The sequence below is a fragment of the Mugil cephalus genome, chromosome 6 (genome assembly GCF_022458985.1).
Source record: "Mugil cephalus isolate CIBA_MC_2020 chromosome 6, CIBA_Mcephalus_1.1, whole genome shotgun sequence".
Classification (NCBI taxonomy): domain Eukaryota; kingdom Metazoa; phylum Chordata; class Actinopteri; order Mugiliformes; family Mugilidae; genus Mugil; species Mugil cephalus.
In genome coordinates, this window is record NC_061775.1 from 8,134,491 (window position 1) to 8,162,112 (window position 27,622).

Sequence of the window (27,622 nt, forward strand, 5' to 3'; positions counted from 1 at the left end):
ATTTTTTCGCTATTCAAAATGGCACCGTCTCAATCAGGAAGTGGAGAAAACAACTACGAAGAATAAGTTGGATAAAATTCCTCGTTTCTGTTACTTTGACGCGGGTGTTCGCTCAAAATCGGTTCGTGGGCCCGGGGTTTGGATTGAGACCGAGTAACACATTAACAGTAAGTGTATTTCGAGGATATTGTGAAAAGGCGAACGACACATCGGCAGTTGCCTTATTACAAGACGCGTACAGGGCAGCCTCTCCTAGGCGCGCACGTTTTTTACGACGGGCTACGCCGGTTTCTGAGCGTCCGTCTTGAGCTAAGCGTTATCAGAGTAGACGTTATCTGTATACTTGGAATGAGTCGAGACTAAAATGAATAACGGTAGATGTAAAGCAAGCAATAGAGATGTGACGTTGGAAATATTTTACGGTGGCGTCAAGGAAGGCCATCAGCTATCTAAGCTAACTTTTTACTTCGGTATAAGCTATTGCTTTGATATTAGCTAACCCCCAAGTAATGTGGGTCATCATAAATCCTTGCTTAGTACGTTACTTTTCAAAGAGTACCATGACCGTGTATGCGACCGCTACAGTCACTTTATGTCAGAGTCAAGAAATCACCTGAGGTTCGCTTTGTTAAACTACGCTGAATTGTTATTCCATTAATATGCGCAGGCAGTGTACAAAACGAACATACCCAAAGTCGGAAAACGGCTAAGAGCTATGCTAACCTGGCTAGCATAATTAGCTAACCAAAGTACGCCCGCTGTTAGGAAATTAAATAAGATCTTGTTATTGTTTTTGCCATCCCCCGTTATTGGCAGAGAAAGTCAAGTTTATAAATCATCAATTATTTTTAAGGCAGCGTTTGTTCGCTTGGTAGCCCTTGCTACATGTAGCGTGTGTCGGCCGGGGAGCTAACAGTTTCAGTAAGACTGTACCTAGAGCTTTGGCTGCTTTCCTTTGTGCTTTGTAGGGACCAGTGTGCCTTTCTACTTTCCTACAGTGGAAGCCACATTTCGCCGCACACCGGTACAGATCGTTTGCAAAACGTTACTTAAAATCCACGTTGACAAACAAGTAGTTTTATCGAACAAACACGGACATGCGAATGTGTTGTAGCTAACGATAGTTGAATTAATCTTTTGGAACAATACGTTTTGCGTTTCCCCAAAGCACTTCGAGTTAGTTGAGAACTATTGCCGATCTTTATTTCTTTCCTCAGACAGTGTGAAATGTATTATAACCATTTGTTACAGTAAACGAGGAAAGGATAATGGTTCCCTTTAATTGTATGCTATTGTTGTAGCAGAGCTAAGAAGTGAGCGTTTGCTAAGAGAGACGTGGCTATACCGTGTGTATTCTTTACATATACTTTGTAACACTTGAAGTGATTAGTATGAAGAGTTGAGAGTAAAAATGGCACAGGTGTTTACTTGCATTTTACATCTTTTGTCATTTCAGATAAAAGTAAGTATTATTGAAAGCGTCAACTTGGCAACACAAGCCACCTCACTGTCATATCTGGGGGTGACTCAGAAACCTGAAGGAGTGACCAGGAGGAAATGAAAATAACTCAAAGCTGTCCCCTATAGTTCTTTTCTTTTCCTGCAATTTTCACTCTTTGTTGTTGCCTGCAGCTAATGCTAGCCAATCCTTTTGCAAGCCTTGACACATTAGGTTGCTATGGTGGCTGGCTATTTTTCCTAATGATGGCATTACTCCGTGTTGATGGATACTATTTGGTGACTGTGCAATGAGCAAATGCTAGGTTCCTTTCTCAGTTTAATTCAAGTGCCCCAACCCCCAGTGACACGGTCAATGGCCTTGGTGTCATTGTTTTCAAATCCCTCTCGCATTTCTTCATTTGCAACTCATTCACAATGCTGCTGCCAGAATACAGACAAACGTCAAGAGGAGAGAACACATTACTCCACACATTATATCACAGACATCAGCTTCCAGTTAAATATGTTCTTGAATTCAAGGCCCTACAAGTCTGTCTATGGTCTGGCCTCAAAATACTTTAGAGATGTGAGTACAGACCTGAAGGTTTTATTCAAGTCTGTAGGGAATGGTTTATGCTAAACACTTAGGCAATCAGTACCATTTAAAGTAGATATATCCCAACGTTTTTAAGACCAAGCCAAAGAGAGTTAATTTTTTCTTTGTTTTTAATAAGTCAGATTTTGTGCTGCCTTTTAATTACAAATTCTGATTTAAAACATTTTTTTGCATTCCATTTCCTGAATAATATCACCCCCTCTTTGTGATAAGGTGCTTTTTAACTAAACATGAATTCGAACTTGCAGCCAGATCTGTCTCATCTTTTAGAATTAAATAGCAAAGGATGGGTTATTTGTTTCAATTCTACAGTACATCTGCATGATAATGCTATTGAAGACGACCACAGGAGAAGTGGTTTGTGGCATAGTCATGTGTTTGTTTTGTCCTGCCATTTTTTTTTTTTATATATAACCAAAACAATAGTAAATATTTCACAAATAATACTGGCTGCTTTTGAACAATACACATTTATTATTTTCAGGGTGTGTGTAAATGCCAGAGATGCATGTGGAATAGTTGTGCAGATAAACTCTACATAGTGCTCGTGTGTATTCATGTGTGCGCTTATGCTTCACAGCTCCCTCTTTCCTAATTTTCCTACTGTGTCAGACAATTGATGGCTGCCTGCCCTGCAGGGACTCTGAGGGTCACAACACGCTAGAGCTGTTGGTACACTTTGAGCTCAAAGACTGAAATGCAGAGAACATGGGGTTATTTTCCCAATCAGAATAAGCAAATTAGTCAGATAACTTTTAAAGGAGTCAGGACATGTTTTCTGAAAATTTTATATGCCAAAAGTTTACGTAATGTTCAGGCATTGTTGGGCACAGTTATCTTAACCAAACAGAACACTGTATTTTGTTTTGGATATTAGTTGTTGAATCTCCCCGTGGTTTGGTGAATTCAAACACCTGTGATCCATGGCTCAACCATGGCTCATGCCCCCTGCTGTTTGTGATTTGGCCTCTATTCTCCCTCCCCCTTGTCTTTGGTAGTTCTTTTTCTCCCCTCTCCAGTTGGTGCCAGCGATAAATCTCATTTATGGCCAGTAGGTTGATTAGAGTGAGAGTGAAAAATGTGGAGTGGAGGAGGGGAGTGGGGCCTAGGTAATATGTTTGATTCAGTCCCTGCTTTCCTGGAATGTGTACTTCATCAGATAAAAGTGCATGCATGAGGCACAATATGGATTTTTGGTCGGAGGATAGCGACCGTTGTTTTCAATTTTACACTGTGACGAGAAAATGTGGAGTTTTTGAGTCTCCCGTGTCCCAGCTAGCATCCAGACCTGAAGGCTATGTGAATCTCTCTGAAGCCACGTAAGAACTCTGTAAGAGATGACTGAAATGCAGGAGAGCATGCGACACTTGACATACCTCACTGCCTTGTCCTTTGGTTTTCTGTGGAGAAACTGTGTCAAAATCCTTCTGAGAAAAAGAAATGGTGATTTCAAAGTGGGACTCATCCAGGAAGGAAATATGAGAGAAATATTAGTGTCCACATTGATGGATGGTTGTGTCGTGATCATCTTAGATTTATAACCGACTCCATGTAATAAACGGAGAAGGAAAGGAACAGTTATTTGACGGCTGACATACAGCCTAGGCTGTTGTTTAGTGCTCACATAGGTCATATTTTAGATTTAAAAACTGATCAGCTAATGTTTCCCAACACATGGGCGCCTGACTGCAGATGTCAGGTGTTATGCTTCTTACACAATATGAGAAATTGAAATGATTGTTTTATTCACACTGACCCCATTTAATTGGATGACCTGGCGCAGAAAAAGCTTTTAAAATGTTGGGTTAGATTAGAAACTGTTTTGATTAATTGTTAGAGTCCCTTTCATTCACCTGTCTAAAACCATCTGGATGAAACTGACAGAAAATTACCTCATATTTCTATCACTATTGCCTTGTTTTCCACCTATGAAGGACTGCCTGACACTCTTTTAATGTTGTCATCTTGTTCCATCCCCCTACTACTTCTTCTAATGGCATCTGATTGGAGAATTAATGAAACCCTTGTAGCATTTTACATTTCCATCACATCTAATATTTACGTCATCTACAGATCCATCACCCCAGCCAGACATTGAAACATGGTATATGGCAAAACATTTGGTAGTTCATTTTTTATATATCTTATACAATGTTACATTAATATAGAAAATGTGGACAGACCAGTGCCTGCCATTTTCCTTACATCAGTGTGTAATCATTTAGATTTTTTTTCTTGGAAATGTTCTTGACCTCTGTTTTTAGTCATCAGTGACTTTGTATTTCCTTGTCCTTTTATAAACATGTTACACCCTAAGGCCTATGTTTTGGCGAGTTGTTATTGTGAGTAAATATTTACAGTCCCTGTTTTCTTGGCACTAACTGGCACTGGCAATTCACCCCGGGATAGTTTTTGTTATTGTGCCCATTAGGGAGAAAAAAATATTTTATTAATCACAAACCGAGATTGTCTGTATGGGAGAGCCTAGTCTGGTGCAGTATTTGCAGCCGGCTTATTTATCTTAACTCACCTTTGTCCTGAAAACGGTTCAGTTAGTGTTACTCCACTTTCTCCAATTGGATATATAATTTTTTTTTTTTATTTTTCTGGTTAAGCAACAGTTGGATTTTTCCATGTCTGAAACCTGCCCTTCAGCCATCGGGGCTGTGTTCGAGGTGGTATTTGTGTGAAGATTAAATGGATTTGAGCCAGAAAAGGATGGATTTTGACAAATTCTACCACTTGCCGGAGAAGGATAATGCAGTACTAGACTGGGACTGAGACTTGTTGTGTGAGTGATATTGCCCCCTTGCATAGCCAGACTAATACAGGCAGGGTGGAATAATTCTATGTGTGAAAGTTAAACCAATCTGATTAACAATACTGTATTTCAAATGACGTTTATTTATATATATATTTTGCGTGTGTGTTAATGCATTACATTTTTGGAAAGAAAATAACATTATTGCAAGAATTATGACATGTGCAAGGCCATAAGCCTTTAATGCAATTTACCACTGAAAATTAGTCTTTGATGACATATATTAAGTACTAACTAGTAGACATAATAAGAGCTAAACACATGGGCCTTCATATTATACAGTACAATACTTTGCACTTTATAACTTATATTATTATAACTTCTAATAGTGATGCAGCTCTTTGAGAGAAAGAGCCAGGCAGCACATGAGGGAACATTTTACTTTAGTATTTTGCTCCCTTGTTCTCACACATGCAGCAGCTGAGAGTGGGTGTAGGCAGTCTGTACTGTGTTTTTTTTTTTTTTTTTGTTTTTTTTTACACACTTGCACACTTTTTACACACTAGACTAAGGCCCAGCTAATGGCATTTAATTCCTATGTAGCATTACGTTTCATCAAGAAAGAAAATATCCCGCACCCGAGCAACTATAGAAGTACCATATTAAAAACTGACAAATTGATATCATGTTTTGCTGTCCCACCCTCACGCAGGAATGTAGCGAAGTTATTACCAACTCTCTGGGACTTGTTTAATCATCAAATAGCAGCATTTTGTTCACTCATTGGGCCTTTGACCTCCTTTGTGTTGGCTACTCACTTAAACATCCTTTAAACATTTCTTGTGATCAGCCAGCAAAGCTAAACGCTGCAGTCAGCATAGCAAAGTGGCAGACACAAACAAGCTCCCTGACACCGTGCATGTGGCGCAATATTCTCACGCCTACTAGACAAGTGAGGTGCAGTGGAGCGCCGTCTGGATGGAGTGGAGCAGAGTTCACAGAATTTCAGTGCATTTTACAAGAAGAAGAAGCAGGATTTGTGAGCAGTGTTCAGTCCATTTTACTTCCCTTTGCTGTGTTGTGGGATTGTGACATGTGCATCTGATGGCTTTTACCGGGTGGTATGACTGACTCTCCGAATACCCACGGTTGGAGAGGGGTGGAGATTCAGAGACATGGAACCAGCTGCCTCCAATCAGCTGCAGAGTCTGTCTGGGGTTCAGACTGGGTGAAAGGCAACAGCCACCGGCGTGCTGTCACAAGAGAGAAGGAGCAAGGGGGAATGGATGCAAGAATAACTGGGCCAGGGTGACACATAGTGGGTTGCCACACTGCAGTAGTGGGATTGGGGTGGAAATGGAAAGGAAAGGAAAACAGCAGACCGCAACTGGTAAGAAAAGAAGTGATGAAGAAAGTGATGGAAAAGCAAGTAAGCAATATCAGAGTGTGTGCGGCTGGTGTTGGAGTCGGTGAGAATATTGAGTGGGAGGGTGACAGAAATGCAGAAGGAACCGGCCCACATTTTGAGAATCGAAAGGACCAATATGAGTAGGCTTCATTGTAAAGGTGGGAAGCATCTGAAAATAAATGCTGCCAGAGTTGTCTTTTTTGTCAACAACCTCTGCATTTCTCCACCCTGTGACAGTGAAACAGTGAAACAATACTTGTTATCAGCTTAGACAAACACGCAAACGCATACTTTGTGTAGATGTGTGTGAGGGACAAAACCACTTATTTAAACGCTGTTATATCAGGTACGTACTGACTATTTCTGTTAAAAATTTGTCTTGGTAAATGACACTGTTGCCTGTTCATCTGACCAGTTGAACTGGAGCAATAAGGGCTAAGGAGCCGCATGCCGCGAGCATGTGTCATCATCCCTCTATTCTGAGAAAATTAGACGACAGAGGAAAACGGGGCAAAGAGGCAGCTAAGTGGATCGTTTTCTCTTTGATCCAGTCAGCTTTGATCTATTTCTGGTAGGTGCTAGTGGTGCTAGAAGTAGAGGGATTTGCACCTAAATGAGTGTCATCAAGCCTCTCTAAACCGTAGTTTTTAATGCTTTTTTTTTTCTTTCCCTCCTTCGCTCGTTTCCCTCACCTCTCTTTCCTCTTTGCTCTCTGGCCCCTTTCTCCTCCCATCTGCTTGTGTTTTTATTTACCACAACAAAGCCGTCCTCTGCACCGCAACGGCGTGATGAAGTTCTCTCTTTATGGATAAATTACTTTAATGTCTAGTTCAGCTGGTGTTTGCGGGTGCACAGATATCCATCATCACGGCCAACTGGTGCCGAATAGCCACTTGCAGCGGGTTGGTGAAGATCTAATTAGGATTAATCGTTGTTCCCTTGCAAGCAGCTAAATCTTTGAACCCTGCCTTTCATTCAAGAGTCCTTTCAAATAACTGTGCATTTGTTCAGCGTGTTACTGTGCGCAGTCCCAGTCCAGAGACTCTTAAATGCAATAACAACAGTCTCTTAAAACCAAATTTGTTTTCATTTCCCGGCTCTTGATAAGACGCCAGATTCAGTTACGCCGTCATTCGATCATTATTCTCTATCTGGTGTCCTGCTCAGTTACTGGCCTGTTCACAGCCCCTTTATGGTAAAGACTGTTACACTCAATGGAAATTCTGTTGTGGCGAACAGAACAAGTAAAGCTTCAGGTTTGTGCTTAAGGGTATACATTGTGTGCGTGCGCGCACTTGTGCATGTGTACACGGTGGCGAGCAACAGACCCTTTGTGTCAAAAAGGTGCTGATTAATAATGCACGCCGTTTTGAATGATGGAGCCCTGTGTTTCCCTGGGAAGTAACTTGTTCCTTTTATGAATATTTCATCACAGTAGCTAATGAATCCAGCCAGTCAGGGAAATCATAACCAGCTAACTGCCCCCTTGTTGCTTTGGTGTGAGGCCCTGATCCTTTCTAACTGGATTACTGGTGATGCTGATGGATTCAGATTGGTGATGAGCGAGCGTCGTGCATCGGATTGAATGATCGTTGTCAGCTTGCTTATTAGTAGTGAAGGCAGAAGCAGACTGCAGGAGTGTGACAGATGCCAACAGATGGTTGTCGCATGGGAAACGCATGTACCGTATGTTTTCCCTGTTACAATACATGCAATTGCACTGAAAGTGCAGTTGTGTTACTTTCGCAGATAATTCGTGATTACTATACAAGCATCCTGGGCCATTTAATCCCATGGGTTTCACCTATAAAACATTGTAGCCTACAAAAATGCGCAGACACAAAATCGTTCCAAGAGAAACAGGGCAATCGTCAAAAAATAACTCAAAATTAGTGTCCTCGCCGTGTGAGTCTGGGGGTCTTGGTTGTCGTTTAGGAAGCATTCACGTGCTGCATCTACCAGTCTTTCTAGATTTATTTTTTTGTCCACGCTGGCACTTCTGCTCTGGACATGTTTAGCCACTTGACTGCTGTGAATGAACATTTAGTGTTCAATGAACTTCTGTTCTCCAGAGAACAGATGAGATGCATTCAGAGGGTCTCGTGTCTACATAATCATGTGCATTACAAGTCCGCAGTTCCCTTTTATGTGCAAATCATTTCAATGTGTGTGGAATTCTGATTACGCATTAACACTCAATATGTGAGTGTATAGTTGCGAGTGAGATGGCACACGCGCCAGACAGGGCGGTGGTTCTCCTCGTGAGCAGTAATCGTGATTTAGCAGCTTAAGGAAGTCACACTTCTCTGGCCGATTCCCATGTGCTCGGGCAGCCGCTGATAGTAAAGGCCACCAGAACACGAACGGGTTGTTCTTCACACCGCTGACTGCATTGCACCTTTCACCTGTTGTACTTGGCAAGCGCGTGTTGGCCGCTCTGTCAGACAACACACATCATGGATTTGTAAAATTACAGAGCCGTGCTGCTCGCTAACCTCTCGTCTGCCTTTGTCAGACGCAGTGACTCACACAGCTGAGGACGACCGAGCGGCCTAGAATAGTTCCAACGCTGGAAATGCAGTTTCTGAAACTCTTAAGACGCCCGGTCTCTATATTTGCAGTCCTTCTGCTCACGTTCAGTGAGCATTGTGTGGATTTGGTTGAGATTTTATGAAGCACAAGAAGTGGCATATATCTGCTCGCAGTGAGCCTTTGCTTCAGGCCACCCAGAGTGAGAGAGATAAAGGGGGAGACACACACGGGAGGGGGCTGCACAAAACCAACAGTAACCTTTGATAATTAACAGATTTAACAGATTACAGTGTAGAAGACTTCCTCTCTCCCTCTTTATAGATTCATTTATTTTGCCTGGCATCCCTGATTCGGAGCAATAATTAAAATATTGACAAAGCCGATAAATTTGACACAAACCAAGCTGGGGTACACACAACACGATTTCATTATGCTTTTTGTTGAATGAGCTACTTTATCCCACACGCTGCAGTGGGCATTCATCATCTGCGAGCCTTCTCTCCCCCACTTTGGCACCACTCCTTTCCTCTCTGCAGGAGTTGTTAGGGTGTTTGCCGTTTTCTGGTAATGAGATGCCTTACAGGAAGGAGATATCTGGGACCACTCTTATAATGATCAGTATCGATTATCCTCAGAGCCTCGCTGGAGGGGTGGGGGTTGGAGAACAGGGGACAGCAAAAGACACATTGTTCTGTTGCTAAGAGACAGTAACTGGCTTGATACCGGTGAGCTGTGGGTGGTAGGGGGGAAGAGGGATAGGGCCTTCTGGGAACCATGTTTTCTTTATTAATCACTGCAACAAGAGGCAATTTTGCCCTTTTGAAAGAATCATAAGACGTGATGGTGTTACACTGGGGTTTGAGACGTGGGTGATGGAATGACTGAGTGCCTGTCTGCTGAGGCGAGTCAGAAAAGCTGAGTGTTCTCAGCTGCCACACTTTTCACACGGACTCAAATTATCATATTTTTGGCTTAAAAAGCTACACTACTACCACTATCCTGAGATAATGTTGGACGGTTCACAATTTGAAACAGATAAAGTGCTGATTTATTGAGTGCGCATTCTTTGTTCAGACAGAAAATGTTGAGACACTTGGAGTCTAAATATAGTTTCGCCAGACATCATTGCCGAAACAAAGAATTCCGTCGTGTCACATTAAATAAGGTTTGCTTTCTATTTCTCTTTCTCCGTTCAGTTCACATCTGACTTTAAAGTGCGCCTCCACAAGCCTTTTGACTAACCATATGTGATTGACTCTCACTTCCCTGCTTTATATGCAAATAAACACTTTCATTGTTTGGGAAGCTTACACACTCGCGCGCAGCAAGATGCATGTGTGTGGAAATAATATCCTGTTATGAGTCAGTGAAACGGAAAAAGTTTGATTTAAAAAAAAAAAATAATAATCGTTTTTGACTCAAGTAAACAGGTCAGACTGACAGAGAAATATAAACCCACATGGTGTAGAAACGTACACAGTTACAGTAATGTTACCAGTATTGTGTTATGTGGGCAAACTTTGCTCATAAAATACATTTTTACCATGTTCTCTTGTGGCTTAATGAAGTCTATCTAAATCTAAATGTGTACAGACATCGAATAGCACTGTTCATGGTTCAGAATTTGCAGCAGACAGTAATCGGTTGCTTGAAGACGTCAGCTTTAAGCTACTGCGACTCGTGGAGACACATTTTAGAGCACTGGTGCTGATAAAGTTGGAATAAACCAGTGTGATAATGGCATTAATATATAAATAAAGTGTTCTTAAAACTTTATCAACCAAGCTTTTCCAAATAAATAAGAACATAAAGACGAATGTGTCTGTAAAAGAAAAACAAAAAAACACATTCCAAGTTTATGGGCAAGAGCGTACTCAGTCTGAGGCCCTCAGATCTATACGGCTCTGTGCTTACTGGGTACGTTCACGCCCATTCTTTGACTTGTCTGCTCCTCATGTTAATGAGAGATGAAGGCTGTGAACAAAGGCTGAACAATGAATGTTGAACCATTGAGATTGTCATCTGTTGGCTTCAGTTGCAGCTAAAAGGGGTGTAATAAAACTTACAGCCTGTCTGTAGGGTTTTATTTTGAGTACATTTCTGTTATAAAATGTATAGGCTCAGTCTGTAATTACCCCCAGCTCCACTGCTTTCCTGCCCCTGTTTTCATCTGAACTTGGCTGGAAGCGGGCCTTACACATCGAAAAAAAATATCAAATATACTTTTGCTTCAGACCTTCTGTCTAGGTAATTGGCCAGTCAGTTCTCTGCACTTGGCTACCTCTCATTTGTTTCACCCTCATCCAGACAGTATCACGCTGGAGAAAATGGCCTCCCTTTGTGTGTGTTGGCCATCCAAATGGTGAACACGTTGGGTTAGGTCTCTGTCTCGCTCACATTCACAAGCACACACTCAGCTACACAAAGGCCCTCTTATTTAGACCCTCATGAACTCTGTTAGGATTTATTACCTCAGCTTTGTCCCTGGTGAACACGTCTGACTTGTGTTCCAGATTGGGGGCAAACTGGAAGGAATGAACGGAGGCGAGAGGAAGGAGGGTTTGATTAGTTAGGAGCACAGGAGTGTTACTGATGTTACACAGACGTGCGTTGTAACGTGCTGAGAGACTGCCCTGATTTAGTTGTCAAACTGGTGAGATTTGTGGAACATTCGTGAAGATTTGGTCTGGTAGCAAAGAATCACTTCTGATCTATATGTTGTATGTGGAATCAGTAATTTACAGGGTGTGCACCATTATTAGAAAAAAGCGATTAAACATCTATTTTAGAATAGTAAAGGAGACCGTAATTCATACACATTAATCCACTTTGTGTCTTCATCAAAGTATCAGGTTGCACAAATACAGCGCATGCTGCCAGCTTTTGATCTGGGGTTATGCCATAAAGTATATCAGAACTGAGTAAGTCATTGTGGTTGCTTGTTTAAACTTCCTCTAAAGGGTGAAAGCTGCCAGCTAAAAATATGCTGCAAAACATCTATTGTTATGCCCTCAGATTTCTTCCATTTTCATGCAGAAAGAACACTGAAATAAAAACGAAAACGTTCACGTTGACTTGCTAACGGAGGGGATCACGTTACTGTATTTGGATCTGTGTGTTTATGAGGAAGCTGCAGACATTTAAGTGGGAACCCTGTGGTGCTACAGGAAGTTTTCCGCCTTGCACCTGTGAAACATACACACAGATGTCGTGTGAGTTTTGTATGGTTCAAGATGTCGCTGATGTTAATTGGCTCTAATAATAAATGTGGAACCATCAGTGATGTCAGATGACATCGACATAATGAGTCAGTCACTAAATCTAAGCTCAAACTTTGCTCTATGAATAAGATCTGAATTCTGTTTGCAGGTGAATTAAATCTTCAGCTCTAGAACACAGATAATATAAATAAATAGATTTACTGCGTTCCACATTTTTTTCTCTGAATTTAAAGTTAAGTAAGTTGTTTTTTTTTCATGATTCCTGAGCTTTGATTTGGTATCGATGGTCACATTTGTCATAAACATTCCTCTGCAGCATTTCTCACGTGTCACTTCTCCCACTCTCTTCTTCAGGTCATGGAGAGCATTCGCCCCTGGTAAAGAGTACTGTCTTCTACACAGCCAGCTCGTGGGTAGCGGTCGAAAAAGGTGCATAGTCAAAGTCAGCTGGTGGTCATGTGTGAAGCTGTGGTCTGATGCCCACCCTCCCCTCAGCGCTGGCCATGGACGGGGAGAACTACCTGCATCCAGAAGGCCCTCAGCTGGACGGTAGCTTGTTCTCTGCCCCCTCTAACCTGGAGGTACGCTCTGCCAATTTATTTGCCTTTATTTCAAGACCCTTTCACATAAAAGCGCACAGTTTAGTTTCTTGTCTCAGTAGTTAGAAGTTAGAAGTGTGACGTTTGGTTGAAAATAATACAAATATCAGTAGAACATAATTTCAAATGCGGTAAATATCATCTTCACTACTTGTTTACTTAAATGCATATAATTGCAAGCAAATAAGTACTGAACAATGAATTGGATAAAAGAGCGTTAGAAGACACACTGAGAGAGTTTAATGGTGTTGGTCATATTGGCCAACAACAAGCGAAGACACTCGAGCTCTACCTAAAAATAAAAACCCCTCAAACATTCACGGATGTCTGAAAACTTCAGTGGAAAGTTACAAGGAAGTGAGCTTACCTCTGGTATCATTCGCAGCTACCATGTGAATGTAGATTTGTCAAGGGATGCAAATTGTTAGATTATATCAAATGAGCCAAGCAGAATTTATTTAAAGGTGTGTTAAAGAACAGAATAATAAATGGAAAATACAATTGCCCAATGAGCCATTGTTTAAATATGTGTATGTATATATATATATATTTGATATTTGCTGCTATATACTAAAAAAAAAAACTTTGGGTAATCCTGCTTTAAGGTTTAAAATTCAAGCACCCTTAACCAACAGAATAGTCCCGAAACATTTTTGAGCGTCCAAACGAGGCTCCGCCTTCCGTTGTAAGAGCTCATGACTTAACGATTGAAGTTCCAGAGAATTTCTTCTGAATCACAAGGGAACAGTGAAAGTGAAACTATGTACTACTATGCCTACACACGTACACACACACGCACACTCTATATATGTATATGTATGTATATAAACATATATGTTTGGCATGACAGACTTTCATTTTCTGTATTTTAGAGTTCCATGTATGCCTCCTCGGGTCCCTGGGGATCCTTCTCTCAGCAGGCTGGATACAGCATACACTGCCCTATGCAATCTGGAAACCAGTAAGTCAACGCAAACTCAACACAAAGAACTGTTCCTGGTATGAGAAAAAACAGCGCAGCAGCAACAAGTATCGCGTGTGAAGATGGAGCGACTTAGAGTTCGCTTTTCTCACTTTGCAACAAGTTTCCACCTGGTGGTTAGGAGAGAATGCTCCATAGCAAATACCACACTGAGTACCTGGCCTTCAGACTGAGCTGTAAAGCGTTGAAAATGGGCAGTAACTACCCACAAGAGTTTCACACATGAAGTAACAGCCTCTGCGCTCTGAATTATTATACTTTTCTGGTGTTTGCCTGTCTAATGCTTTATTGTCAAATGTATTTCATGTCTGCCACATACACATAGCACACAAACACATACGTGGCATGTGAAATTTCAATCTGTCTCAGTGAGGACTAATCTATCTGACGATTGATCGATTGAAGATCTGTATTGACCCCTAATACCGTCTGACCACCTGTTATCCTGTCAGCAAACCACCGGCTCACATCACTGATGGTCTTTATTAGACCTCTTTCATTTCCTCGCTCAGATTGTTGTAATCGCTCTGCAAAAGAAACGTGTTTGTCTCTTTCTTTCCACCCAAGGTGTGTGTGACTTTCAGTGTGTGCGTGTCTTCAGCAGCGTGTGAACCAGGCATACGCAGTTGCACTCCTTATCAATATCTACAGTGTGTGCAATACTGTTGAGCATGCATTTTGACAGCATACACAGTAAAGCTAGAATGGTTAGCACGTTCTTTCCTTACTGGCTTTGGTTTGATGTGATTTATATCAGCTTTGGTGAAGAGGTGTTGTAATTAGGGAAGTTTCTTTTAACATTACCGATGCTTAAAGGTGTTACAGGGTTCTGTTCTTGTGCCTAAATGATAAATATCAGTGTGTTAAAAGTGCTAACATTAGCAGGGTGTTGTTAACCAGGAATACATAATGGGCGGGTCGATTACATTTAAGATTCGCGTGGGTTTGTACGACACAGTGATTAAGGACTTATTTTAAGTCTCATATCAAAACTTGACTGAAATCATCACAGATCTCATATATACAGCTGAAGCATGTGTATGAAGTAAGTCTGATCAAGAGGCAGTGTTTCTGTTGCTGCCTGTGCAGTGTTTCTTTGAAAGTTCAAGCGTCGGATGACGTGAAAGTGTGACCTGCGGTTTTCAAGTAGACTCAAAGTGGAATTTTGTGACATCAAGCTGGTTTTACACACTCTTATCGCACTCATTGACTTACAGGGGCCTGTGGTTCAGAGCAAGGTTTGTATGATTGATATCATCTACGTCTTTGTTGTAAAGACCCTCGCTAGTAAGAACAAATTCTTGTGGTTTTGAAAATGGCACTAATTGTAATTATTCTTGTAAGAACAGGATGCAGCAGACATTTTGAAAAAGACAACTAGGCTTCAAATTTTTTGTTCACTCATTATAACCCTTTTTTTTTCATTTCAACCAGTTTTCATCTCAGCTCAACTAAAGGGGGTTAAACCTAAAGTTTTGCACCTCTGCTTCTGATGCTCAGTCTGACTCCTGTTCACATGAGCATGCTCATCTTTTCAGGAGGGAACTGCAGCGCTGCAGAGCAAGCTGCTGCCTTGATGACTGACTTGGACTCTACACTTGGAATGTAATTGATTTGACTTGAGAGCCCTCAGCTGTCTGCTCACACGGCCATTGAGAACAAGCAGAGTAGTGGAGAGATCACATGACACCAGTGAAGGAGAGAATATGAATGACCCAGTGATGTTTGCACAGGTTAATGTGCAGACTGACCTACTGCGCTCACTCATAGCAGATACTATTTCTATGAACAGTGACTAAAGACGTCACATTTAGTGCACCTCACTCGGAGGGGAGCTGTAGTAGAATTGCATTGCGTGCTGATAATAGACACAGTTCGCTGAACGGTGTCTGTAGGGTTCGCTGTCCGCACAGAGTCGCATTTGCAGACGAGTGGATGAACAATTGTTTGCCAAAGTCATTAACTGACTTCAACCAGAACACTTACACATCTGCCAGTAGTTCCTGAGAGGATGCTAATTAGGCTGCATAACTGTGGATCAGCCGCCAGGACATAGCATGAAGCTTGAAGCCTGGGAAGGTGTATTTACTCATGGTTATGTATTTATTTTGGCAGTGCAGATCTTGTGGGGATCCACCCGCCTCACAATTCATTTCAGAGATGGAATAAAAACTAAGGCGGGTCGGACCACCTGTCGTCTGTCCAGTGACAGCTAAAACCCTGTGCTATTGACCCAAGTCTGTGTTACCAGACATCTGGAGGCAGCAGGTATCTGTTCCTTCTACGCGCTCTAATTGTGCTCTAAATGTGTGAACTATCACCAGACGGTTGTAAAGCACAGTAACCCCTGCGCTCATGTGAACAAAAACTGGATGTGTTGGAGATCGATACATTGTAAACAGTCCACACACTGAAATGATACTGTACATCAGTTGATACCTCCCTCCTCTCTGAAGGCTCCGTTGTTACTAGTCGTCTGTTGCCTGCAGCTGCAATGAACTAACCGAACTGCAAGAAAAGACATTATAAGCAGATTAATGTGGTTTTTCTACTTGTAAATTAAACCGCAAACTGCTTGTGTCCAAATGAGTCTGGGTGAATATTTTTGCATGTAAACATGACACGTCTAATTGAATTGGATTCAAGATTGTTTGACTTGACGCCTGATGTCAAGTGAAAACTTGGCACAACTCTGAAAACGTGCAAACTGTTGAGATTGTCTTTTGAAGAGACGTATCTTCTCTCGTGAGTGCGTTGAACTGCCGTTTCTCAACTCAACAATTCCCCGTTATACTCTACTAGACTATAAAAAGTGTGACCCGTTGTCTGCCGTCTCTGCGTTATTTAGACAAACTGGCTTCTTGCAGTACTGTGAAACTAAACACTTTATGCACACTACCGGCCGTGGGAGGGGTTACATCTCATGATTTTGATAACAACAAGGAAGTATTCTTCCAAGGAATCTGGGCCGTTGGAGTGTGTGCGTCTTTGTTTACCTTGTACTCTCTGGCACCATGTACTGTACACTTTGGTGGACTGTCTGTTGTGTTTCGATGGAAGTGGCATTGGTTCATTAATAATCAGTCTGAAAGGACATTCTCTGTTTACCTTCAGTTTTAGTGACTCCTTGTCTTCATCTAAGTACTGTTGAATTCTTTTAAATGGCGTGGTCCTCTTCTCACTCGAATGCAATACAGTACCTGAATCTGAGTCCTCATAGCTCAGTGGTTATATTATAGAAAAATTCCACAGTGGTCAGTGGTTGAAATGTTTTGTAACTTTGTTGCTTTTTTTTTCTGAACCCTCAGAGCCTTTAAAACTTTGGACAGGAATTTCACCGTTAAGTACAACTTCTGTTAAAAACTGTGATAAAGCTAACTGTTGCTAATTAATGAACGGGATGAAATGCACTACATCATGCTGTGTATTGATACCAGTGTATGAAAGTAGTGGCTTTTGGAACTATTCCTCAACTGTGATGGCGCGGGGTTGTCTTTACAGTTAAAGGGAACCAGGCCCTTTTATAAATTTAACACATGCTAGATTCAACAAGTGTTTAGCAAACACCGCATGGAACGAGCAGTTTGAAACACTCATTGATAAACCTTCTCGCAGTTGCCAGATGACGACCTCCCTCTGTCGGTCTAAAAATGACACGAGTCTGTGCGTGGCCACTGAACATCAAGAGATTGTGCAATGACAGAGAGAGATGTTGACATCTGTGATCGGCTACAGAATACGTCGTGTTGCGAGGCTCGATGCAGACGACTCTGAAGTCAGTCAGCAGCTTTGGCTGCCAGCCCTTGAGCAGCTTTGTGTTGTTGGAGAGCAGCTAATGCCGGCCTGCCAAGACTTCTGCTGTAATAATATCACAGTCGTATCACTATTGGCTGAAGGGCCACAAAGGGGATTTCCAGTGTGGATCGTTCTTTACCAGAGTTTTTCTGAGAACTAAATAGATTCTTCACCTCTTTTTCTGGTTTGTCGTCATCACGCATGATTAATCTTTTTTTTTTTTCCAATGGGCAGACCAGATTTTTTTTTTCTGTGCCACATTTCTTTTCTGTGTGTTTGACTTCATTAAACGAAACCGTAACAAATATCACATTTTAATTGTATGTGATTAATATTTCCCCTCCCCATCCCAAAAAGGACGGGGGCGTCTGTGGCTATTTAAAAGGATGATTCTTCTTTTTGAAAACAGATACTCCCCAAAAATAGAACATAGTCAAGCTTCAACATTGAGCGTTGCTGCATGTTGTTATTTTGTTGTTTAATAAAATTCCGGTAACCACGTTTCCATAGTATGATTTCCGTACACCGGCTCTGGGGCTGGCTTTTTATTCTCTTGGTGTGATGTGAACTTAAATCAATCAGTCTCACTGATCTCTGGCCCGTGGTTAAAGACACACAGACAAATCCTCTGAATAGCTTTGGCCGAGCGCAAAGCTCTCTGAGTTTAAGTCCTGGCACGTGATTGGGTGAGAGGAATATGGGATGGTACATTTACAGTTGCACCTTTACAGTAGTTCAGTTTTGCTTTCGCTTTGATGGTGTACTGACTTGTTACGTTATGACGACTTGTACTCAGCAAGAAACTGAAATTATCTCTTGTGGGGAACAGAAGGTTCGCTGATCTGTGTCACATAGTAAAGTAGGGTTCAGGCAAATGGTTGGTATTCAGGAAAAGTGGATCTTCATAGCAGGTAGGAGCTTGACTGTGTGTTGTCGCTTCTTAATCTCTCGCCTGTCTGCCTCCTTCTGCCCTCCTGAGCTCAGATAAGGTTCTTTTGTCTTTAGTGCGTCAGTTGAAGTTTCTGTTGCCAAGTTTGGAGACTTTTTAGTTCTGTTTTATTTTATTATTATTATTGTATTGTAATCATTATTGTATTACTGCTCTTCAATGTCCATAGACTTTTCCGGCCTTTGTTCCTTTTAGCGTTTAAGCTTTAACCCGTCGTCAACAAACAAAACTGAAAGTAACTTTGACCCATTTGATTTGAAAGATGATTTTTTTTTTTTTTTTTTTTGATTTGCTAAAACATGATCTAATGCAGTATTATGATGTTATATCACAATACCGGATAGCATCTTCAGAATACCTCTTCTTCCTCTGAAACTGAACTGCTTTACATGGGATACTTTTCAGTGGCTACTTATTTGTGCGCTGGAGCTGCTCATTTATCAGTAACGACTGTCGTCCTCGTGGCAGTAAGGTGTAAAACGACATGTGCCAGTTTTACTTTGGATAAGTGGCACCTTAACAAACCAAACCTCTTCCTTCCCCTACAGGCAATACCACTTGAACAGCAGCACTACCGTCACCACTCCGGATATGCACATGGACATGTACTCGGGATTCCCTGATGTGGATTTTCCCGGCCTCAACCTCCAAAGGAATGGAGACTTCTCCCAGGTTGGTTTCATCTGACCGTCGTAAACGTTGTAATTCATGCTTGCAGTAAAGTTACATTACACAAATCGTTAAAAAATTATATAAAAAAAACACTCATAATTACACTCAAACAACAGCTGAATGTATTGAAATGCTCGTGTGTGTCTTGTTGCTTTCGGGGTCAAGCACTCTTTTACCTGCTTATCAGAGGGAAGGACCGTTCCTCCCTCCCACCCTTTCATCTAGTCTTTCATGTGTATTCAGCACGGGTTACTTTACCCAGAGCAACCTTATTAAAGCCTAGTGTTGTCTAGACGACTAGCCTCGCCTGCCCCAGTCCTGTTTAGACATGTCATTAATAAGACACTGTAATTTAACATTCTTCCACACTGCACCTTAACACATCACAGTTGAACCCAAAATCTCTGTAATTTTCCCGGCATGCTGTGAGTTGTATCTACGATACAATTCTGCATTATTTTAGCTTTGTAAGATAGTTCTTGGATTGGTTTTGAGCCCCTATGAATAATTTGAGTGTCTGTGGGATTATCCTCGTCTAGGACATTCATTTGAGAAGGGTAAACGCTCAGGCATGGACAGCGAGGGCGCAGCCCTCCACTCGCTCACTGACTTATCCTGGCGTTCCAGATGGTTACTATGCATCATTTGCATTTTCTATTTCTGTGCTACTTTTGTGTCCTCCCAGCCAGCATTGTATAAGCAGGAGCCACTGTAATGACACACACCAGTGAGTTTCTCATCTTGAGCCATTTTGGCCTCGGTTAATGAGTGCCATCGTAGAGCCACAATAAAAAAATATAATATGCAGAGAGGATGAGCTTTAAAGAGGGGTCACCAAGTTGGATGGCAATTCCCAATTTATTATTAGCCTGTCTGGCATTAGGAAAGGCAAAGCTATGAGGCCCCCTCTTAGTTCAGCCTAACGCCAATTCAGTAAATAGTAACCGCTGGGCTGACACGTTATAACAGTGGCACTGGATGAGGCATTTGTTCCCTTACATAGCCGATCTGTTTATAAGGACTTTTTTTTAACTTGGACTTGGTTTTTTGGTTGGACAGTATTTCTAATCAAATATAGACGATCAGAGACATGTTCTCTAAATCACGACAGTAACACATTGTACATTAGCAGCTTAATGTCAATAGAATTCATTTGACAAATATGTCTTTTTATACTTAAGAGATTTATGCACATTTATAGAAAAGGAAATGGGAAGAAAACATATTTTTCATGCAGCTTAATGTTAAGCCAGATCTTTTAAAGCACACGCAGTTATTAAATGAATTTTTTTAATCCTTTAATTAATTCTAATATAGAAGTAAACATGATTTCATGTGCTAAATATGAATTACAAATAAACCACATAAAAATCAAGTAGTGCGATGAGCCAGTTTAATGCTAAAATACTTTTTGTTTTCCTCCTTTTTATCTAAGATTCGAGCAAATATGCAGATATCAGTGAATTTTGTAGAGGAAAACAAAATCACACAGTTGTAAGTAAATGGTTTTAATTCTATAAAGGTGGGATTTGAAGGACAAATGCTACATATAATTTTAGTTTCCATTTTGAATAAAGTGATGTGTCATCCGTCACGTGCATCGGAGTGCTGACACGTATGTCGTGAATCATGTGGGGTTTCCCTAGTTTTCCATCTGTTTTCGCCTGTTTGACGATCGTTTTCTTCCGTAAAAGTAAATATAGGATTCATGATTGTGCAATATGTGCTGGAGCCGATCGCCTGCGTGCACGTAATTAGAAGATTGCTGTGTAGATTAAATTAAAGTCGTTAGTGCATTCAAGACGAGCAGGCTCGGCCTCTCGGTGTCGGAGACGTGGATTGTTATGATGCCTTTCCGTGTGTGCGTGAGGGAGACATGCGTGCTGTGCTTTCTCAGCTGTTCTTTCTGGTTTTGGACACACCCTACCACGTGAGGCATGGAGAGAAAATGTAAGTCACGGGGTCATCATGACTAATCCGCTGCCTCAACGCTCAGACCCCTGTTTTCATCCTCCATTCCTCACCAACCCTTCCAGGCTTTCCTGCTGCCTGTGCACCAGACCTGTTGTTTCCTTCACGATGCAAATACAGAGGACTGTCAGGCGCCTGACTATGGTAGATTTTTTTGATGCGATTGCTTAGTTTGTCATGTGACTGTGACATTCACAGTAAACAAGAACTTCTTCAAGTTTGCGCGGATTAAAGTGAAGTAGTTTACGTAATACTGCAGTCCGCGTTTTGTAACTTTGAACCACGTTCATAGACTTCATAGAAATGAACGGTTCACGTTCGCTTTTCCAGGCTTGTTTTTTCAGACCTGGCGGAAACAATTTACGGAAAAACATGATATTTTTTCTCCAGGATCTGTACTGCTCTTTTCAAGTAACTCCTTCAAGTGTTTGGGTGGAATAAGCTCTGTTTGCACAGGATTAGTTTGACGTAATTCAGGGACGTGATTCAGATATGCCACGCCATGTGTTTGGTCTGTGTTTCATGTGACACTTTCACATGGGATAAATAAACTCTGTGTTTTACACTAATTTATGATGCATAGCTACGTCTCTACTACTTTCTGTCTCCCTCCACGGTGTGTCAGAGACAGCTTTAAGTATTTTGCAAATTACAATGGATAATAAAATATACTTTTGATAACATTTATTGCCAAGGAAGAAATTGCGTATGACCTGACGGTATTTAAATCAGCTCCACATTAAAGCCAAATTTAATGATTTCATTCATCTAAATGGGTGAATAGTTCAGAGACATCTCGACTTTGCACCATAACATTTCTGAAAACTTTGATTCATAGCACATCCTTCATAATTCTTCAGTGACGAGACAAATCAGAGATGCTGATTCACACTGGATTAGTTTTATGACAGAGAGAGAAAAGGGTTCAGGGGATTTTCAGGATAATTTTTACTTTACAAACTACGGACATGGACGATTCACATGGGCTTAAGATCACAGACGTCCTCCGACATCCTCCATACATACATACGTACATCCATACTCCCAACGACATCGAGTCCCATCGACTGAAAGCTCAGGTGGCGTAAAGCAGATTTTTTTTCCTGAATGTCGTTATTTCCCTCCAGACTGAGTGAAAGTCACGTCTACGCTCACAGTCGGAAAAACGGTGCGTTCAGTTCAGAATACGCAAAAATATGAACACCATGTTTACCTCAACTATTTCCCTGTTTCAGTTACAGCTGCAGAGTCATTAGGGAAATCACTTTTGGTTTGCATGGCTTCCCGCTGGGTTATAGTTTGTTTTTACAGTTCACCATAGCTCAGTTGGAATATCCTTGTATTGTAAGAGTCACCGTTGCAGCATGTGGACAGGAAGAATATATCTTGATTGCGTTTGACTTCAAACGAGCAGCTGAGTGTTTGTTTGCATTAGATTTAATGGGGCCCTTTGAGGCTTTTGGACGATCTGTCAGCTGCCATTTATCAACAGGTAACTAGTGAAAGACAATACGTGGCCCGTGCACCATGATGTGTCACATTTTTAATGACATTTATTTGATTTGGAGAATTGATCTGTACTCCAGTGGCGCCACAACACGTCCCTTTAATGACGTAACACAAACTTCCACAGAAACTTTTTGATTTGCTTGTGAGACATTGAATCGGCTGTAATGAAGTTAAACGTAACTGATGCTTTCATAATTAAGTCATTCTTATACCATAGTAAGTGGCATACATGTATTGGTTTTCTGTTTTATTTACGTTTTAAATTGTAGATGATTAAATTGTGCAGATTAAATGCTCTACAAAATAGTTTTATGATATCACTTATTTTAGTTTATATGTTATATATTTGAGTTTATAGTAATTGACCATAATTTAATGTCACTACCGAATCACACAGGAATATTATTGGAGAAGAAACTTCCTCAAATATAAAATATCTACTGTTATTTTAGCCCAGGGGCAGGAGCAACAACACCATCACTTAGCCTGTGTAATATAATTATTAACAAAACCAAGTTGAAGTTAATCTTATTTACTGATCTTTGCTCGTGTCAAGACTCGATGGTAAACAGAGTCTGACGTGTTGTTATCTTTATTATGGTCAACGCTGACGTTTCAACTAAGATGACTCTGTCCACATCGCCAAAGGTAATTTGAATAAAAAATGAGGCGTTGCAGTGTGAATGAAATGCCACAATGGCTCGAAGGAAACCTGCACAGTTTCCATAGGGACATTTGCATACGTATCCAAGCCTGACACGGGTGACGTTCTTGTGCAGAATATCAAAAGGGCAACAAGATTTACTGGAAGACAAAAGAACAAAAGTCATTCACTAACCACCCTGGCTAACCTCAAGAGGTGAGCTTGTACGTTTGTAGCACAGACATAAACACACAGACTGTATCTTCAGTGTACAGTACAGCGCACGTACTCTATTTACGCACGTGCTCGCGCTGCAGCACGCTTAGCCGCATTCCCAGTCTTAGTTGCTTGTTACGTATTCTTGTTCTGTCTCTGTGCGGTTCTTTTCACTATTACCTACACCTACCCTCACGTAGTGCATTTCTAGGAAGAGTTCATTTGCATTAAGTGTGCTTTTGCAGCTCCTCAGTTTTGCTTTTTGTAGAATTCAAAACTTCTGAGGTGCAGCCACAGATAAGTTATGAGACAAGTTGATGTCTCTACCTAAGAGGATGGTGTTGCTACATACTTACACCCCGTACATGTAGTTAGCAGCACAGACAGACAGAGACAAACTGCATGAGGAGGTTATGCTTCTCAACAATGAAAAAACCCCATTTAGTGTGAGAATTGACTGAGACCCACTGGCTCCTGTGATGCATGCATTCACTTCTGCACCTGCATCTGCAGCTTCACAGACCCATAGCATCACTTTCATGTGCAATATGCAGTCATTATCTGTGCAATTCAATGCTCTTTGTATGTATGTATATATATATATACACACATATATATTGTTTATTCTATTCTATTTTTATCTTATTATTTATCTTTTATACAGTCTTTATTCTTGTTATTTTTCTGCCTCTATAAATGCTGCTGCAAACATGCAAATAAAGGTTTTCTAATTCATATTTTAGCCGTTTGAAAAGTGCTGTGCCTCAGAGGTCACTGGCCCTTATCTCGTGCTTCTTGACTTTTGTTTTCAAGCCAATCATGATATAAATCAGTTGGTAGTTCTCAGTTACTTCCTTATAAGAACTAACACAGTCACTTGGCCTACTTTTAAAGGAGGAAGTCAAAGGTTCATTTGAATGGTTGGCAATGTGGACGCTGTTTTCCTTAGGGAATGTGTTTCACACCTGATCTCCTCCCCTTTTGTATCTGTATTTTATAAGAATCAAAAGTTTCAAAAGTAGTGAAGTGAATTAATTGGATCGCGTGAATCAAACTTGATTTTCTCTTCACGTTGCCTCAGCCGCAGTACACCTCACCGCAGAGACAGATTTAAAAAACAAAACAAAAATACAGCAGATGTAAATGTGTGTAAGTGGGTCAGCGGCTTTTTTGGGGTCAATGAAGTCAGACACGCATCTTTCTCTTTTAGGCTGTGACGCAACAGAATGTGTGTGATTAGGTGTTAAAGCGTTCTAAAGAAGCCTATCAATGATTCATTTCTCTCTGACGGCCCTCTATGTTCCACCACGCACACACACACACACACACGCGCGCGCACAAATTATTCAGAGGATTCCCACTCATACGATGATGCCACTGTGGACAGGCGCCACTCCGTCTCTGAGAGCCTGACTCCCCTTCAGCCTGACAGGACATTACAGTCCCTCACCGTGCGAGCTTCTTATATCTTGAGTTCCTGGAAGCTGGGTCCACAACTCGGCCCCTCTCTTCCACCAGTAAAGGAGATAAATCTCATTATTTCTGATTTGAAATACCACAAACTTCTCATTTGCGAGTGCCTCTCAAACAGTTAATATTGGTTACAGGAAAAACTCGCGCCGCGCTATCTCTGATCAGCAATTTGAATTCGTTATATCTGTTTTATCACCCCTAGTTCCAGTAAGCTTGAATGACTTGTAAAGATGAGGTATTTGTCTGTAATTGTGCACAGATACAAGTATCGACTGATGCACAAAAAACTGGCAATCTCCACCGAACGCCCCAACACATGTCTGACAGTTCATTTGTCTCATTGTTCTTCTCTAAATACCTTTGGGGCTTCTTTGCTGATTACCACAGTAAAGCTAAAAGCTACAGGTTAGCTGACAAATCAAGCCCCCCTTGGATGTGTATCTGCATTTTTGCAAGTAGCTCGCCTCCCCCCTTAGCTCATTAGACAACCCTTTTACTTCCTCCTTTTTTAGCTCCTACACCCCCGAGCTTTTTTTTTTTTTTAAATATATTCATATTTATTCATAACAACCTTGAATGTATAGTAAGAAGAGCAGCATGAAATGTACTAAAAATGAGACAAACAGTGGAGGATTAAACATGCGGAAGCAGCGGGAGGTGAACCTCTAAATATATGTTTAACTTAAATATGTGGCCAGGATTAAACATAGCGTCGGTGTGAGACGCAGTCAAGCGCATATGTTACATACAATGTGGTACCCTTAACAGTAAAATGGGCCCGACTGCCAGTAACTCTAGTCACTTACCAACAAAAGCATCATTTCCTGAAAGCTCCTCCCCTCCTCCCTCCCTCTCCTCCCCAGCTCTCCCCTCCCCTCCTCTGCTCTCTCACTCGCTCTCCAACCACCTTTTTGAGCTCTGAGGAACTAGTCCACAATCACTATGACTAAGCCCTCTATGCAAATACCTGCCTGTCCTGGTGAAGCAGGAAGCATGTTTTAGACTTAGGCTCTTGCCTCTGTTTGTGAGAGGAGCAGAGCTTTTTATGTGCCAGCTCATTGTCCAGAGCAAAACTGTGGCAGAGGCAGATGTGCGCTTTGAGCCAGAGGGGACCTGTGAAAGGGCAGTGAGAGTCCACAGTTGGCTGGTAGCACGCCAGCTGTAAGGTGATTACCAACACATGGAAGAGGCTGCCGAGTTCAGGGATTCGAGGTGAAGCGGGAGCGTATGCATGTGTGTGTGTATTTAGTCCCCCAGCCCATACTGCAGCGTTGGACCCATGTCTCTCATGCAGCTCTGGACTAAGTTGTATTCTCAGCTGGGACGACCGCTTCCCAAGGTACTGGTGCTGTTTGCTTCTTTTCGCCTTGTATAACAATAATCGAGTCTGCCGCTGTTAAAGTCTTATCTGTTGATTGACGTTAGAGGAGCTGCTTTTCTGAAGAGTTTTATTGTTTGCATTGAGGAAGTCACAGATAAGACCTGTAAGCAGTTCATCACGCTCTCACGGTTCGTTGTGTGTTTAATTTTAGCTTCCTTGAATGAATTTTGTAAATACTTTTAAATTACACCGCTGACGTAGATGAGACTTCAGACGTAGTCTGTTGTTAAAATACAGGTGCTAGAATATCATGGACAGCTGACACCTTAAGCATATGAACTAATAAAAAAAACAATTTTACATTCTTAAGTTTGTTTCTTGTAAATCTTACACGGGTGTCTAAGACTGACATTGAACTTTGATGTCAGGCTTAAATCAGATAACAAAGCAGTTTTTGTCTTTATTTTATCTTTTTACGACATCGTCTGTAAAGCTGGAAGCACGGTAAAAGTTTCTTAGTCAGGTGGTGAGTGTCGTTGCTGACGGACCATTCTTCCAGTCAGTCATCTGCTGCACCACTGAGTCTCTCATTTCCAGCCAGGAACTCTGACAAATGGTTGTCTGCCTCACTCCTTGCTGTCTTCCAGTAAGTGCTAGAACCTGATATCTTGTCAGGCTAAATAGCGCTCTCGTCGGTTTTCTGGATGACTATTAAATATGTCCATTGTTTTCTGCGCTGTAAATAAGAGCTCCGGTGTCTTTCCTGAGCCGCGATTCATTAGACTGCACAGTATTGGCAGAAGTGTCGCTTATACCAGTTTAATGAGTTTATTAGTGTGAGGCTTGCCGAGCCCATTGCCACAGAACTTCTGATGAAGCTGACTGACTCATCCTGCCCTGTCAGCATTTCTTCCCTCACAGAAATAAGAGAAATGACACAATAACTGGTTTCGAGTCAGTGATTATTAAGTAAATAAAAGGTTTATAGCATCGTAGCATCCACGCAGGATCACAATATCTCAAGTCGTCAGGTGAACACAACAAACAAAGCAGTTTGTTTACTGTAATTTTCCTATGCACGCTGGCCATTTAGAGGCGTAAGAGATGGCCGACAAAATCTGCCGTCCGTGTTGCTGAAATGCATTGAGAAATGACTGACTGCTGTTTCAAGACGGCAACAAAAAAAAAAATGTGAAACTGTCTTTTAAAGAAATAGGTAGTAGAGGAGCTGCTTGGTGGGCACATGTTGTCAGTTTCCTGGTATTACATCAAACCTCGAGCATGACCCCAGGCGTGCAGCTTACGGGAAGTGAATAAAAAGTGATGGTTAGGATGAGTGAGAGCTTTTGAGGGGGGGGTTCACAGATGAGGGAAGATAAAGGATGGGTGCTACTACGCCGGTTCCTTTTGCCGCAAGGTGCCTAACAGAATTTGATGTTATTAAATGCGTGTCAAGGGCATTGTGTTTAATGTACACCACAGCCAGCAGATTAAGTTATGGTGGTGCGAGATGA

General features: G+C 41.5%; 1 protein-coding gene across 1 annotated transcript in view; it reads left to right on the forward strand.

The window, feature by feature from the left end:
* The window catches only part of si:ch73-63e15.2 (protein strawberry notch homolog 2), a 54,245-nt gene continuing 26,623 nt past the window's right edge, over positions 1 to 27,622 (forward strand). The window contains exons 1-4 of the mRNA XM_047586872.1: positions 1 to 167; positions 12,333 to 12,559; positions 13,450 to 13,538; positions 18,852 to 18,975. Of these exons, the coding sequence (XP_047442828.1) occupies positions 12,455 to 12,559; positions 13,450 to 13,538; positions 18,852 to 18,975 (318 nt within the window). The 5' untranslated portion in view covers positions 1 to 167; positions 12,333 to 12,454. The remainder of the gene's footprint in view (positions 168 to 12,332; positions 12,560 to 13,449; positions 13,539 to 18,851; positions 18,976 to 27,622) is intronic.